The sequence below is a fragment of the Oncorhynchus kisutch genome, unplaced genomic scaffold, assembly GCF_002021735.2.
Source record: "Oncorhynchus kisutch isolate 150728-3 unplaced genomic scaffold, Okis_V2 scaffold1029, whole genome shotgun sequence".
Taxonomy (NCBI): domain Eukaryota; kingdom Metazoa; phylum Chordata; class Actinopteri; order Salmoniformes; family Salmonidae; genus Oncorhynchus; species Oncorhynchus kisutch.
Genome location: NW_022262974.1, coordinates 24,695 through 42,335, shown reverse-complemented (window position 1 = coordinate 42,335; position 17,641 = coordinate 24,695). Strand labels below are relative to the sequence as shown.

General features: G+C 45.0%; 1 protein-coding gene across 1 annotated transcript in view; it reads right to left on the bottom strand.

Moving 5' to 3' along the window:
* neo1a (neogenin 1a) overlaps positions 1-16,751 on the bottom strand; it is a gene marked incomplete at its 5' end in the record, with an annotated part of 54,163 nt that extends 37,412 nt beyond the window's left edge. The window contains 5 exons of the mRNA XM_031817449.1: positions 804-853; positions 1,023-1,161; positions 11,527-11,675; positions 14,975-15,129; positions 16,483-16,751. Of these exons, the coding sequence (XP_031673309.1) occupies positions 804-853; positions 1,023-1,161; positions 11,527-11,675; positions 14,975-15,129; positions 16,483-16,751 (762 nt within the window). The remainder of the gene's footprint in view (positions 1-803; positions 854-1,022; positions 1,162-11,526; positions 11,676-14,974; positions 15,130-16,482) is intronic.
* Positions 16,752-17,641: the final 890 nt, after the last annotated feature.

Below are 17,641 nucleotides of genomic sequence, written 5' to 3'. Positions count from 1 at the left end.
CCCCCCCATCTCTATAGTGGTACTAAATACACCCCCCCATCTCTATAGTGGTACTAAATACACCCCCCCATCTCTATAGTGGTACTAAATACACCCCATCTCTATAGTGGTACTAAATACACCCCATCTCTATAGTGGTACTACATACACCCCATCTCTATAGTGGTACTAAATACACCCCCATCTCTATAGTGGTACTAAATACACCCCATCTCTATAGTGGTACTAAATACACCCCCCCCCCCCCCCCCATCTCTATAGTGGTACTAAATACACCCCCCCCCCCCATCTCTATAGTGGTACTAAATACACCCCATCTCTATAGTGGTACTAAATACACCCCATCTCTATAGTGGTACTAAATACACCCCATCTCTATAGTGGTACTAAATACACCCCATCTCTATAGTGGTACTACATACACCAAGCAGCAAGAGGTCCTCACTCAGTTTAACACATCTCCATGTGCTGCAACAGCAAGAGCTCCTGACTCCTGGCTCATTCACAAACGGACACAAGTGAGCTGGATAGAAAGCCTTCCTGTGTGAGATGAGCCTCTAGATGTGTGAGGCTGTAGGAGTTGTGATAGAGAGAGACGAAAGCCTTCACAGGCCCAGTCTCCAGCCGCTTGCTGGGTGGATCGATACAGGGTTCAAGCACAACGCTAGCAGTCTGTGTGTGAGCTGAGCCCACTGACAAGAGCTAATGGCATGGAAAACAGGGTTAGGCCCACAGCTATCACATCACCTGAGAGGTAGGGAGAGTGTCTGCGTGCTAAAGAGAAGTGGCTGACTTGTGCTTACCTTTGAGTTGTGAACTTCCACAGTGAGGTTTTGAGGAGGGGCACTGGGGACTGTAGGGGTAAAAACAAGGTGTTTTACTCTTTAGAACTCAAGAGAGATCACCTTAACACACCAGGTCTTTAACATCTTCCTCTTCAGAAAGAAGACTGCCCGTTGTGATCTACCCATTTCTCCTATGAGAGAGGAAGAGTTCCGCTCCTTCATCTGTCCCCTGCTTACCATCAGACAGGGTGGTGACGGTGATGTCTCCTGTGGACACTCCCGAACCGTGCTTGTTGAAGGCCACCACTCTAATGCTGTACTCTGTGAACTTCTTCAGACCCATCAAGGTGTAGGACAGAGCTCCAGCGTCTACGTCCTGAGAGGTTGAGAAGAGAGGTGGTACACACAAAGTTAAGTAGTGCTTCTGTAGATTTATTTTGTACTTCTCCTTGTTTTGTACTATTACTACCACCATCACCACTACCACCACCACTATCACTACCACCACCACTATCACTACCACCACCACTATCACCACCGCTACTACTACTATCACCACCACCACCACTATCACCACCGCTACTACTACTATCACCACCGCTACTACTACTATCACCACCACCACTATTACTATCACCACCACTACTATTACCACCACCGCTACTACTACTATCACCACCACCGCTACTACTATCACCACCGCTACTACTATTATCACCGCTACTACTACTATCACCTCTACTACTACTATCATCACCTCTACTACTACTATCATCACCTCTACTACTACTATCATCACCTCTACTACTACTATCATCACCTCTACTACTACTATCATCACCTCTACTACTACTATCATCACCGCCACCGCTACTACTACTATCATCACCTCTACTACTATCACCACCTCTACTACTACTATCACCACCTCTACTACTACTATCATCACCTCTACTACTACTATCATCACCTCTACTACTACTATCATCACCTCTACTACTACTATCATCACCTCTACTACTACTATCATCACCTCTACTACTACTATCATCACCTCTACTACTACCATCATCACCTCTACTACTACTATCATCACCTCTACTACTACTATCATCACCTCTACTACTACTATCATCACCGCCACCGCTACTACTACTATCATCACCTCTACTACTATCACCACCGCTACTACTACTACTATCACCACCTCTACTACTACTACTACTATCACCACCTCTACTACTACTACTATCACCACCTCTACTACTACTACTATCACCGCCTCTACTACTACTATCACCGCCTCTACTACTACTATCACCGCCTCTACTACTACTATCACCGCCTCTACTACTACTATCACCGCCTCTACTACTACTATCACCGCCTCTACTACTACTATCACCGCCTCTACTACTACTATCACCGCCTCTACTACTACTATCATCACCTCTACTACTACTATCATCACCTCTACTACTACTATCATCACCTCTACTACTACTATCATCACCTCTACTACTACTATCATCACCTCTACTACTACCATCATCACCTCTACTACTACTATCATCACCTCTACTACTACTATCATCACCTTATACTACTATCATCACCTCTACTACTACCATCATCACCTTACTACTACTATCATCACCTCTACTACTACTATCATCCACCGCCATCCGCTACTACTACTATCATCACCTCTACTACTATCACACCGCTACTACACTACTATCACCACCTCTACTACTACTACTATCACACCCTACTACTACTACTATCACCACTCTACTACTACTACTATCACCGCCTCTACTACTACTATCACCGCCTCTACTACTACTATCACCGCCTCTACTACTATATCACCGCCTCTACTACTACTATCACCGCCTCTACTACTACTATCACCGCCTCTACTACTACTATCACCGCCTCTACTACTACTATCACCGCCTCTACTACTACTATCACCGCCTCTACTACTACTATCACCGCCTCTACTACTACTATCACCGCCTCTACTACTACTATCACCGCCTCTACTACTACTATCACCGCCTCTACTACTACTATCACCGCCTCTACTACTACTATCACCGCCTCTACTACTACTATCACCGCCTCTACTACTACTATCACCGCCTCTACTACTACTATCACCGCCTCTACTACTACTATCACCGCCTCTACTACTACTATCACCGCCTCTACTACTACTATCACCGCCTCTACTACTACTATCACCGCCTCTACTACTACTATCACCGCCTCTACTACTACTATCACCGCCTCTACTACTACTATCACCGCCTCTACTACTACTATCACCGCCTCTACTACTACTATCACCGCCTCTACTACTACTATCACCGCCTCTACTACTACTATCACCGCCTCTACACTATCACCGCCTCTACTACTATCATCGCCGCCGCTACTACTATCATCGCCGCCGCTACTACTATCACCGCCGCCGCTACTACTATCATCGCCGCCGCTACTACTATCATCGCCGCCGCTACTACTATCATACACCTCTACTACTACTACTATCATCACCTCTACTACTACTACTATCATCACCTCTACTACTACTACTACTATCATCACCTCTACTACTACTACTACTACTATCATCACCTCTACTACTACTATCACCACCTCTACTACTACTACTATCACCACCTCTACTACTACTACTATCACCACCTCTACTACTACTACTATCACCACCTCTACTACTACTACTATCACCACCTCTACTACTACTACTATCACCACCTCTACTACTACTACTATCACCACCTCTACTACTACTACTATCACCACCTCTACTACTACTACTATCACCACCTCTACTACTACTACTATCACCACCTCTACTACTACTACTATCACCACCTCTACTACTACTACTATCACCACCTCTACTACTACTACTATCACCACCTCTACTACTACTACTATCACCACCTCTACTACTACTACTATCACCACCTCTACTACTACTACTATCACCACCTCTACTACTACTACTATCACCACCTCTACTACTACTACTATCACCACCTCTACTACTACTACTACTATCACCACCTCTACTACTACTACTACTATCACCACCTCTACTACTACTACTATCACCACCTCTACTACTACTACTATCACCACCTCTACTACTACTACTATCACCACCTCTACTACTACTACTATCACCACCTCTACTACTACTACTACTATCACCACCTCTACTACTACTACTACTATCACCACCTCTACTACTACTACTACTATCACCACCTCTACTACTACTACTACTATCACCACCTCTACTACTACTACTATCACCACCTCTACTACTACTACTATCACCACCTCTACTACTACTACTATCACCGCCTCTACTACTACTATCACCGCCTCTACTACTACTATCACCGCCTCTACTACTACTATCACCGCCTCTACTACTACTATCACCGCCTCTACTACTACTATCACCGCCTCTACTACTATCACGCCTCTACTACTACTATCACCGCCTCTACTACTACTATCACCGCCTCTACTACTACTATCACCGCCTCTACTACTACTATCATCGCCGCCGCTACTACTATCATCGCCGCCGCTACTACTATCACCGCCGCCGCTACTACTATCATCGCCGCCGCTACTACTATCATCGCCTCTACTACTACTACTATCACCACCTCTACTACTACTACTATCACCACCTCTACTACTACTACTATCACCACCTCTACTACTACTACTATCACCACCTCTACTACTACTACTATCACCACCTCTACTACTACTACTATCACCACCTCTACTACTACTACTATCACCACCTCTACTACTACTACTATCACCACCTCTACTACTACTACTATCACCACCTCTACTACTACTACTATCACCACCTCTACTACTACTACTATCACCACCTCTACTACTACTACTATCACCACCTCTACTACTACTACTATCACCACCTCTACTACTACTACTATCACCACCTCTACTACTACTACTATCACCACCTCTACTACTACTACTATCACCACCTCTACTACTACTATCACCACCTCTACTACTACTATCACCACCTCTACTACTACTATCACCACCTCTACTACTACTATCACCACCTCTACTACTACTATCACCACCTCTACTACTACTATCACCACCTCTACTACTACTATCACCACCTCTACTACTACTATCACCACCTCTACTACTACTATTCACCACCTCTACTACTACTATCATCACCACCACCGCTACTACTATCATCACCACCGCTACTACTATCATCACCACCGCTACTACGATCATCACCTCTACTACTACTATCACCACCTCTACTACTACTATCATCACCTCTACTACTACTATCATCACCACCGCTACTACTATCATCACCTCTACTACTACTATCACCGCTACTACTACTATCATCACCTCTACTACTACTATCATCACCGCTACTACTACTATCATCACCTCTACTACTACTATCATCACCTCTACTACTACTATCATCACCTCTACTACTACTATCATCACCTCTACCGCTACTACTACTATCACCACCACCGCTACTACTACTATCACCACCGCTACTACTACTATCACCACCTCTACTACTACTATCATCACCTCTACTACTACTATCAACACCACCGCTACTACTACTATCATCACCTCTACTACTACTATCATCACCTCTACTACTACTATCATCACCTCTACTACTACTATCACCACCTCTACTACTACTATCACCACCTCTACTACTACTATCACCACCTCTACTACTACTATCACCACCTCTACTACTACTATCACCACCTCTACTACTACTATCATCACCTCTACTACTACTATCATCACCTCTACTACTACTATCATCACCTCTACTACTACTATCATCACCTCTACTACTACTATCATCACCTCTACTACTACTATCATCACCTCTACTGCTACTATCATCACCTCTACTACTACTATCATCACCGCTACTACTACTATCACCACCGCTACTACTACTATCACCACCGCTACTACTACTATCACCACCTCTACTACTACTATCATCACCTCTACTACTACTATCATCACCACTACTACTACTACTATCACCACCGCTACTACTACTACTACTATCACCACCGCTACTACTACTACTATCACCACCGCTACTACTACTACTATCACCACCGCTACTACTACTACCTCTACTATCACCACCGCTGCAACTACTACTACTATCACCACCGCTACTACTACTATCACCACCGCTACTACTACTATCACCACCGCTACTACTACTATCACCACCGCTACTACTACTACTATCACCACCGCTACTACTATCACCACCGCTACTACTATCACCACCGCTACTACTACTACTACTACTACTATCACCACCGCTACTACTACTACTACCACCACCACCACAACTACTACTACCACAACCCCTACTACTATCACAACTGGTGGAAACACCAAGTCACTCGGCTCCGTCATATCTTCACATGGTCTCTCCCATCATTGCCATGCGGATGACAACTACTTCTCTGCTTCCTCCCTTCTGACACCTACACTACCGTTCAAAAGTTTGGGGTCACTTAGAAATGTCCTTGTTTTGTCCATCAAAATCACATCAAATTGATCAGAAATACAGTGTCGACTAGTGATGCACTGATATGACATTTTTGGCCGATACCGATATTTTCCTTGCCAAAAACCACAATACCGATAAGCATTCTAGTACAGTTAAATAGTTAACACACATGGACGGAGCGGTCAAAGGCACTGCGTCTCAGTGCAAGAGGCGTCACTACAGTCCCTGGTTTGAATCCAGGGTGTATCACATCGGGCCGTGATTGGGAGTCCTATCGGGCAGCGCACAATTGGCCCAGCATCGTCTGGGCCGTCATTGTAAATAAGAATTTGTTCTTAACTGATTTTCCTAGTTTCACTTTTTTTATTTTTTATTTTTTTTTAACCTTTATTTAACCAGGCAAGTCAGTTAAGAACACATTCTTATTTTCAATGACGGCCTGGGAACAGTGGGTTAACTGCCTGTTCAAGGGCAGAATGACAGATTTGTACCTTGTCAGCTCGGGGGCTTGAACTCACAACCTTCCGGTTACTAGTCCAACGCTCTAACCACTAGGCTACGCTGCCGCCCACACACACACACAACCCAAAAAGTTATTTTGTTGGCATTTATGCATGTCCCATTACCAGTAAAACATAATCAAAACCTATTTCTTTCACTTACTTGCTGTGCTGTTTTGTTGTTCAGTCGTTTAATAATAAATAACATGACAATCTTTTCAGTAGCTATAGTTAGCTAGCTAACATCTAAATAACCCTAATTCATAAGAGAGTTCTTATTTCATTAATGGTGGTCGGACCCATCATGTGAAGCTAGCCACAATAAGGATTAGCCACAATAATGGACTTTGCGATTAGCCTTCAAAATAAAAGTATGGCATAATTCTACAATTTGTATTAATTTGCATCACTGTCAATGGCATACTTTTATTTTGAAGGCAAACCGCAAATTCCACTATTGTGCCTAATCCTTATTGTGGCTAGCTTCACAACACATAACCTGGTCAGGTCGAGCCTCACTAGCCAGATGAAGCTAGCTGGCTGCTTATAACTTTAGCTTTGGGAAACAGGGTTAAGTAGCTGGCTAGCTATTTATTTTCATGAACTGAAGTTCAATTTCAATAGGCGAACAACAAGTGGCAACCTAGCTAATACTTACTCACAAGGAATCATTGCTAAGAATAATGAAAACGACTGCAGTTTTTAGGCTGGTTGTATTGGTGCTAGCTAGGTACCAAGCTAAAGCTAGCTACCCCAGAAGTTGGTCGAACAAATTATGCTTTATTACTAACGCGGTATGGTAAACACATCGTTCGTGGCAGATGTTTGCGGACTTTTTAGTACAGCTTTGACAGTGCTACTGTATCTTTTTTGACACGCAAAAAAGACCCAAACGGCTTTCCATAGTATGCATGTCGTGAAGCTAATAGTGACGCTATTACAGTGTAACTCCGTTAGGGCAACATCTGAAAAATAGCACACTTGGTAGTTTGTACCGGTGTTCGACCAGTCGGCGAAAGCCAACATCACCCAGAGAACGTTTGATTGTCAAGGGCAATGAATCCCATTATCTTGGCTATAATGGATTTCCCCTTTGAGTTGTCTCACTGAAATGTTTTTACTTTTTCAAATGACTTGTTGACTGCTCGATCCACACAGCAGACATTGTGGGCTAGGTTAGGAATGCTGTGTTTAACTTATAGCGCAACATTTTACGTGGCGCCATTACATCATGTACCTTCATTATATAGGTATGCACGTCAGCTTTGACATCAGTTTTGTACATCAGGCGTTAAACTAGACATCGGCCGAAACTGATGTTGGCATTTTTTGCGAGTATTGGCTGATTACGATGTGTTCACTGATATATCGTGCATCCCTAGTGTAGACATTGTTAATGTTGTAAATGACTATTGTAGCTGGAAACGGCAGATTTTTTATGGAATATCTACATAGGTGTACAGAGGTCCATTATCAGAAACTCCTGTGTTCCAATGGCAGGTTGAGTTAGCTAATCCAAGTTAATCATTTTAAAAGGCTAATTGATCATTTGAAATGATGTTAGCACAGCTGAAAACTTGTACTGATTAAAGAAGCAATAAAACTGGCCATCTTTAGACGAGTTGAGTATCTGGACCACCAGCATTTGTGGGTCCGAGTACAGGCTCAAAATGTCCAGAAACAAAGGACTTGCTTCTAAAACTCGTCAGTCTATTTTTGTTCTGAGAAATAAAGGCTATTCCATGTGAGAAATTGCCAAGAAACTGAAGATCTCATACAACGCTGTGTACTACTCCCTTCACAGAACAGGGCAAACTGGCTCTAACCAGAATAGAAAGAGTGGGAGGCACCGGTGCACAACTGAGCAAGAGGACAAGTACATTAGTGTCTCTAGATTGAGAAACAGACTCTTCACAAGTCCTCAACTGGCAGCTTCATTAAATAGTATCCGCAAAACACCAGTCTCAACATCAACAGTGAGGAGGCGACTCCGGGATGCTGGCCTCCTAGGCAGAGTTGTAAAGAAGAAGCCATATCTCAGACTGGCCAATAAAAAGAAAAGACTAAGATGGGCAAAAGAACACAGACACTGGACAGAGGAACTCTGCCTTGAAGGCTAGTGTCTGTTCTTAATCTTTTTTATATATGATGAACTTCACAGGGTGGTGAAAGCGCACAGTGACGAGCTTGACGCTCCTTTCCAATAAATATCAAGGGTCTTATTCTGATTACATGATGATAAAAATAATCTTGCTCTTTTGTCAATAATAATCTTATCATGTACAGTCGTGGCCAAAAGTTGAGAATATGAAAATGTATATTTGTCAAAGTCTGCTGCCTCAGTTTGTATGATGGCAATTTGCATATATTCCAGAATGTCATGAAGAGTGACCAGATGAATAGCAATTAATTGCAAAGTCAGTTATCAGGTCATCAAGAACTTCAAGGAGAGTGGTTCAATTGTTGTGAAGAAGGCTTCAGGGCGCCAAAGAAAAGTCCAGCAAGCACCAGGACCGTCTCCTAAAGTTGATTCAGCTGCAGGATTGGGGCACCACCAGTACAGAGCTTGCTCAGGAATGGCAGCAGGCCGGTGCGAGTGCATCTGCACGCACAGTGAGGCGAAGACTTTTGGAGAATGGCCTGGTGTCAAGAAGGGCAGCAAAGAAGCCACTTCCCTTCAGAAAAACATCAGGGACAGACTGGGGTAAAGTTATTTTCTCTGATGAATCCCCTTTCCAATTGTTTGCGGCATCCGGAAAAAAGCTTGTCCGGAGAAGACAAGGTGAGCGCTACCATCAGTCCTGTGTCATGCCAACAGTAAAGCATCCTGAGACCATTTTTGTGTGGGGTTGCTTCTCAGCAAAGGGAGTGGGCTCACTCACAGCCTCACAGTTTTGCCTAAGAACACAGCCATGAATAAAGAATGGTACCAACACATCCTCAGAGAGCAACTTCTCCCAATCATCCAGCAACAGTTTGGTGACAAACAATGCCCTTTACAGCATGATGGAGCACCTTGCCATAAGGCAAAAGTGATAACTAAGTGGTTCGGGGGAACAAAACATCAATATTTTGGGTCAATGGCCAGGAAACTCCCCAGACCTTAATCCCATTGAGAACTTGTGGTCAATCCTAAAGAGGCGGGTGGACAAACAAAAACCCACAAATTCGGACAAACTCCAAGCATTGATTATGCAAGAACGGGCTGCCATCAGTCAGGATGTAGCCCAGAAGTTCATTGACAGCATGCCAGGGCGGATTGCAGAGGTCTTGAAAAAGAAGGGTCAACACCTCAAATTTGGACTCTTGCATCAACTTCATGTAATTGTCAATAAAAGCCTTTGACACTTATGAAATGCTTGTAATTATACTTCAGTATTCCATAGTAACATTAACAAAAATATCTAGACACTGGAGCAGCAGACTTTGTGGAAATTAATATTTGTCATTCTCAAAACTTTTGGCCATGAATGTAGGCTATACACACATTGTATCTGCGAGCTGTTGTCTATAGTGCACATGCCACGACCAGAGTTGGCACATTCACTATATAACGCAACATTATTTTGTGACAAAACCATCAGTTGTTGGAAATGAGATAGAAACACTTCACTGTTTTTCTTCTTCTGTACATGGGAGTTTAATCACAAAAGTTATTTTATGGGCACTACGTCATCACGCACAGCCTTTTATCCGCAACAAGTCAATTTGATGGAAACAGTTATCTGGTGGGAAAATGCGCATATTGTTTTGATGCAGATTTTGTATTTTTTTTTGCATAAAAATCTGTTGTCAATTGGATGGAAAACTAGCTACTTATTTTAAAAAATCCCCTTCTATTTGGGTACTGCCCTAATCTTTGTCCCTGGGTAGTAAAACCACAGTGCCTAACTGTTCAAATTAAGTCAGGCGCGCCATTGTGACAGCTTCCTCCCTGTAGACATGCCACTTCCTGAAGCCTTCCCTGTCGCTGCCTCAATAATTCATCCACTCCAACACCCCGTTAGCTACCCTGTTCTCTGGATTCAACCTTTGTTCCTCTCTTTTCAGATAAAGAGATCGTCAGATAAGCCTCTTCTCTTCCTGTCAGCCTCTCTCTCTCTCTCCTCTAGGGAGCGAGGGACGGCAGCAGCAACAGCATCATTACTCGTTGTGCTGGCTGACATTTCATCCATTATCATATTAAAGGCTCTTTAACGCCTGGCTGGTTGGGCTGGCAGGGCTGGATGACTCAGGAGGCTGTGCTGCGGTGCGCTGCACTGTGGCCTGCTGGGAGACTGGGGAATGGGGAGGGTGGTGCTGCCAGCTATCTGATAGAGTGGGAATAGAGCAGAGGCTTTGGAACTTCAGGGGAACAGGAGTTTCAAGGCAGTCTACTGGGCTGTGACCGAGCTGGGACACTTCAATGGGCTATATGGTGCTGATGCTAAACCGGGAAAAGCAACGGTTCATTTCACTGTTCTGTTTTGCTTGTTTGCAGTCTTGTTGTTATATCATCACAAGACTAATCTCTCTCATAGAATATGATGGATCACTATTTCAACATATAGGGCCATCTAACTCCCCCACCCATCACACTGGGTCTTACCTGTTCCAGGTCCAGACCCTTCTCCATATAGTAGACCTTGTAGGTGAGGACGTCTCCGTTACCAGTGAGGGGCGTGTCCCAGCTGAGGGTGACGGAGGTGGGTGTGGTCGACACAGCCTGCAGGTTGGGGGCGGGGCCAGGAACTTGCACTGGAAACACCAAAGGATACAGCGGACACTTAGTATGAATCCCAAAATAAAAAGACACAGGAAGGCATTTCCCCCCCAAATCTCAATATTTGTATTTTTTTTCATATGTAAGCCACATCATATAACCACACTTGCACAAAACCACACTCTCATTCAATCACTTGGAGACAATTCTGTCCCAATTTGAAAGACTGCCATTTTGGAATGTCCCCTTGTTTTTTTCTTAAACCGCAAAGCCTGACACACATGCTGTGGTCATTTCCCCACATCATCCCACCAATCCCTCTAGCATGGTATTGCAGTAGGTGAGAGGGGGGAGCGGGGACAGACAAGGTCATGCTTGGTTTACAGAGGAATTTATTTGAAGTATTAAGTTAATTGGAATTGGTTAGCCGAGAGAGAGCGGCTGGGACTAAACCAAGTGTTTGAGGAGGGAGAGGGGTGTTTCCATTGTTGTTTGCTCTGCAGGGACGTGGGTCATTACATTCAATTAACAGCTCTGGTGCCGACCGGCGTAGCTGTTTAACACAAGACTGTGGTAGCAGGTGCTGAGAGCCACACATCTACTAGAGGATGTAGTCTCTAGACGGATAACGATAGGGTCTGAGAAACTGAGCTGTGTGGCAAATGTAATGCATCATTAACCATACCTGGTCCTCAAGAGAGAACTTCGGTGGTGTTTAGGATGACGTGTGTATGCATGTACACTACTGTTCAAAAGTGTGGTGGTCACTGAGAAATATCCTTGTTTTTGAAAGAAAATCAAATTTTTTGTCCATTAAAATAACATAAAATTGATCAGAAAAACAGTGTAGACATTGCTAATGTTGTGAGTTTCAGAAGAAAGGTCTTTCTAGCCATTTTGAGGCTGTAATCGGACCCACAAATGCTGATGCTCCAGATACTCAACTAGTCCAAAGAAGGCCAATTTTATTGTTCTTTAATCAGAACAAGTTTTCAGCTGTGCTTACATAATTGCAAAAGAGTTTTCTAATGCTCAATGAGCCTTTTAAAATGATAAACTTGGATTAGCTAACACAACGTGGCATTGGAACACAGGAGTGATGGTTGCTGATAACGGGCCTCTGTACGCCAATGTAGATATTCCATAAAAAATCTGCCGTTTCCAGCTACAATAATCGTTTACAACATGAACAATGTCTACACTGTATTTATGATCAACTTGATGTCATTTTAATGGACATTTCAAAAATAAAGTTATTTGAAAAACAAGGACATTTCTAAGTGACCCCAAACTTTTGAATGGTAGTGTATATACAGTATGAGTCAAACATTTGGACACACCTACTCATTCAAGGGTTTTTCTTAATTTAAAACTATTTTCTACATTGTAGAATAATAGTGAAGACCTAAAAACTATTAAATAACACATTCATGTAGTAACCAAAAAAGTGTTCAACAAATCAAAATACACTGTATATACACAAGGAACCTATAGCAGTGTTTTAACAGACAGACCATGTTGATTCTACATGTAATACAAACTACGCCTGGAAAATACTTGAGACCCAGTTTCACTGACAAATACCCCAATTCTTCTCTAAGGGAAAGGAACATGTACCGTTGCTGTGCGTTAGCTGCAGATATGCCTGGCAGTACACGGAGGCTCTCATTTGTCAGTATATATAGTAGGTGTCTGTAAGATATATACAGTGAGGGATGCAGTGTGGTCGGTCCAGGTCGGGTACTTGGAATCAGGTCAACAGTTTAAACCTTCATTTATAACCTAGAAGAGATGCTGTCAGACAGACAGACAAATTTGTCCCTGGCACTGGCTGCCCCCTTTGCTATCCCCACGGGTAGTTAGGCTCCCGCCGGCACACATTATGGAGTGCCAGGTGCAAAGGACACAGGTAGAGAGGCAGAGACTGACCCAGAAACTGGGCAACAGCCGAGCCGTGATGGTGGGAGAGAGGAGGAGAGATGAATAGGCTGAGCCGTGAGGGAGAGAGAAGTAGAGATGGATAGGCTGAGCCGTGAGGGAGAGAGAAGTAGAGATGGATAAGGCTGAGCCGTGAGGGAGAGAGAAGGAGAGATGGATAAGGCTGAGCCGTGAGGGAGAGAGAAGGAGAGATGGATAAGGCTGAGCCGTGAGGGAGAGAGAAGGAGAGATGGATAAGGCTGAGCCGTGAGGGAGAGAGAAGTAGAGATGGATAGGCTGAGCCGTGAGGGAGAGAGAAGTAGAGATGGATAAGGCTGAGCCGTGAGGGAGAGAGAAGGAGAGATGGATAAGGCTGAGCCGTGAGGGAGAGAGAAGGAGAGATGGATAAGGCTGAGCCGTGAGGGAGAGAGAAGGAGAGATGGATAAGGCTGAGCCGTGAGGGAGAGAGGAGGAGAGATGGATAGGCTGAGCCGTGATGAGGGAGAGAGAAGGAGAGATGGATAGGCTGAGCCGTGATGGGGGAGTGAGAAGGAGAGATGGATAGGCTGAGCCGTGAGGGAGAGAGAAGGAGAGATGGATAGGCTGAGCCGTGATGAGGGAGAGAGAGGGAGAGATGGATAGGCTGAACCGTGAGGGAGAGAGAAGGAGAGATGGATAGGCTGAGCCGTGAGGGAGAGAGAAGGAGAGATAAATAGGCTGAGCCGTGAGGGAGAGAGAAGGAGAGATGGATAGGCTGAGCCGTGAGGGAGAGAGGAGGAGAAATGAATAGGCTGAGCCGTGATGAGGGAGAGAGGAGGAGAAATGAATAGAAGGGTGTTCACCTCCACTGTGCCATGGAGGGGGAAGCCTTTAGCATGTCTACTGTAGAGCTGTGAGGGGAAAACGCTCCAGTCACAACATCCTAAAAAGGCCTGGTATACACTGTGAATGGATACAGTGTCAAAGTTTTGTATACACTGTGAATGGATACAGTGTCAATGTTTGACGGAGGAGGTATTACGGATTGGAGAACTGGAAGGAAGGAGGATGGATTTTAATTCAGCCTGCCTACCATACCCCACTATACACACACACCCTTCTCCCTCAGCCAAAGTATGGGAGGCCATGTTTAAACACACACCTCTCTCACAAACACACACACACCCTTCTTCCTCAGCCACAGTATGGGCGGTCATGTTTAAACACACATCTCACACACCTCTCTCACACACACAGGTAAGTAACTGGAAGGAAATGAACAACCACTACAGAGGATGTTTCTACGGCCTAGATAGGAGAGGACTGTAGTCCTCTGAGCGACAGTGGGGTGGTCTGGGTTCATGTTTATCCCTGTGTAAGTGTTTATGTTTGTTTGTAGAGTATACAGTATGTTTGTCTGTGTGTGTGTGTGTTTTACCTTCACCCTGGGTGGCCACCTTGAGGACAGCAGAGCTCTCTCCCAGGCCGTTCTTGTTGTGTGCCACCACCCGGAACTTGTACTTGGAGTCGGGCATCAGGTTCTGAATGGTGACCTGCATCTCACCTGGCCGACTGGTGTTCAGGATACGCTCCCTGAGACACACACACACACAACAGCCCGGGTTAGTGTACCCACTATCAACAGCCCGGGTTAGTGTACCCACTATCAACAGCCCGGGTTAGTGTACCCACTATCAACAGCCCGGGTTAGTGTACCCACTATCAACAGCCCGGGTTAGTGTACCCACTATCAACAGCCCGGTTAGTGTACACACTATCAACAGCCCGGTTAGTGTACACACTATCAACAGCCCGGTTAGTGTACACACTATCAACAGCCCGGTTAGTGTACACACTATCAACAGCCCGGTTAGTGTACACACTATCAACAGCCCGGTTAGTGTACACACTATCAACAGCCCGGTTAGTGTACACACTATCAACAGCCCGGTTAGTGTACACACTATCAACAGCCCAGTTAGTGTACACACTATCAACAGCCCAGTTAGTGTACACACTATCAACAGCCCAGTTAGTGTACACACTATCAACAGCCCAGTTAGTGCACACACTATCAACAGCCCAGTTAGTGCACACACTATCAACAGCCCAGTTAGTGCACACACTATCAACAGCCCAGTTAGTGTACACACTATCAACAGCCCAGTTAGTGCACACACTATCAACAGCCCAGTTAGTGCACACACTATCAAAAGAAGGCAAGCCATACTACATCACTTGATTTCTACTGAGTGGACAGTATTGTATTTACAGACTACACACCATTACATAGCAAGAGTCTACCTGTACACTGGGTAGTGTGTATGCTATAGGGGCCCTCAGCAGGGTGTATGCTATAGGGGCCCTCAGCAGGGTGCATGCTATAGGGGCCCTCAGCAGGGTGCATGCTATAGGGGCCCTCAACAGGGTGCATGCTATAGGGGCCCTCAGCAGTGTACATGCTATAGGGGCCCTCAGCAGTGTACATGCTATAGGGGCCCTCAGCAGTGTACATGCTATAGGGGCCCTCAGCAGTGTACATGCTATAGGGGCCCTCAGCAGTGTACATGCTATAGGGGCCCTCAGCAGTGTACATGCTATAGGGGCCCTCAGCAGTGTACATGCTATAGGGGCCCTCAGCAGGGTACATGCTATAGGGGCCCTCAGCAGGGTACATGCTATAGGGGCCCTCAGCAGGGTGTATGCTATAGGGGCCCTCAGCAGGGTGTATGCTATAGGGGCCCTCAGCAGGGTGTATGCTATAGGGGCCCTCAGCAGGGTGTATGCTATAGGGGCCCTCAGCAGGGTGTATGTTATAGGGGCCCTCAGCAGGGTGTATGCTATAGGGGCCCTCAGCAGGGTGTATGATGTACTGTACTGAATAGAGGGCCTACCTGCTATAATACACTGAGTAGTGTGTAATACTGTACTGCCTAGGGTCCCTACCTGTTGGTACCCTCCTGATTGAAGTAGACAGAGTAGGTGAGGTCTTCTCCGTTGGGCTCAGCAGGAGGGCGCCAGGTGAGCTTGATGAAGCGTGTGGAGACCAGCGAGGCCACGACGTCACGGGGGGCGGAAGGGGTGGGGCCAGTGGGGTTAGCCACACCTCTGGAGCCTGGCGTTACATGGTCAGTAGTGTCAGGAGTCAGTGAGGGGGGAGGAGGGGTGGGGAGGGCTACATCTTTGAGGGTGGAGTGGTGGGAGATGAGTAGTGGTCAGGTGGATGGAAGGTGAAGGGAGGTGAAGAAGACAGCGAGAGAGAGAAGGAGAAAGAGGTGGACGGATGGCGGGCATCCAAAAGGAACAGAGAGTAGAAGAGAAAGGAAAGGACAGCGAAATAAAGGAGAACAAAAAAGAAAACAGAAGAAACACACAAAATAACCACGTGACAAAAAAAGAGCTCTCAGCATGACAAGGAATCACAAAAACACACTAATATCACGCTGGAATAATCACAACGAAACACAATACAAAAAGAGGGAGACTAAACATGCACAACATCTCTAATGGAAGAGGGGAGCAACACAAACACCACTGACTGGTGTATGAACACATATAGAAAATACAGTCTAGACTTGGTACATATTCTACATAGCAAAGTGTGACCTTAGAGCTCCACACCAACTGTCAAACCCACCCTATAATGTTTTAATGCACTTGTACTGGCGCTATTCCACAGTCTACCCACAGCAATGTGAAAAAATGTCATTTGGTGCTTTCTCAGAACAATCTGTGGTTAGACATGGGTATATCTGCTTTCTATTTCATTCTAGACGACTGTTAATCGTGTTGTCTCAACACAGGGAAAGAATGTCAGAGAGACTGTGGCATTTCTATTGGTTGCAGGTCAAAGGAATCAAGTCGAGGGCAATGCCAAAATGCATAGAAACTAAACATATGGGGTATATATATATATGGAGAAATACAACTCTATATGCAAATGTATGCTGACCATAGTATATCTATCCACCATGACACACTGAGGAGATGCTTATTCAGGGAGACTAGACTATCTGTTTATATGACAGATTCCAGCAGTGCCATGACCTTGGATATTGAACAGAGTGGTGTGGGATTTGCTGTATATTACACATATAAATGAACA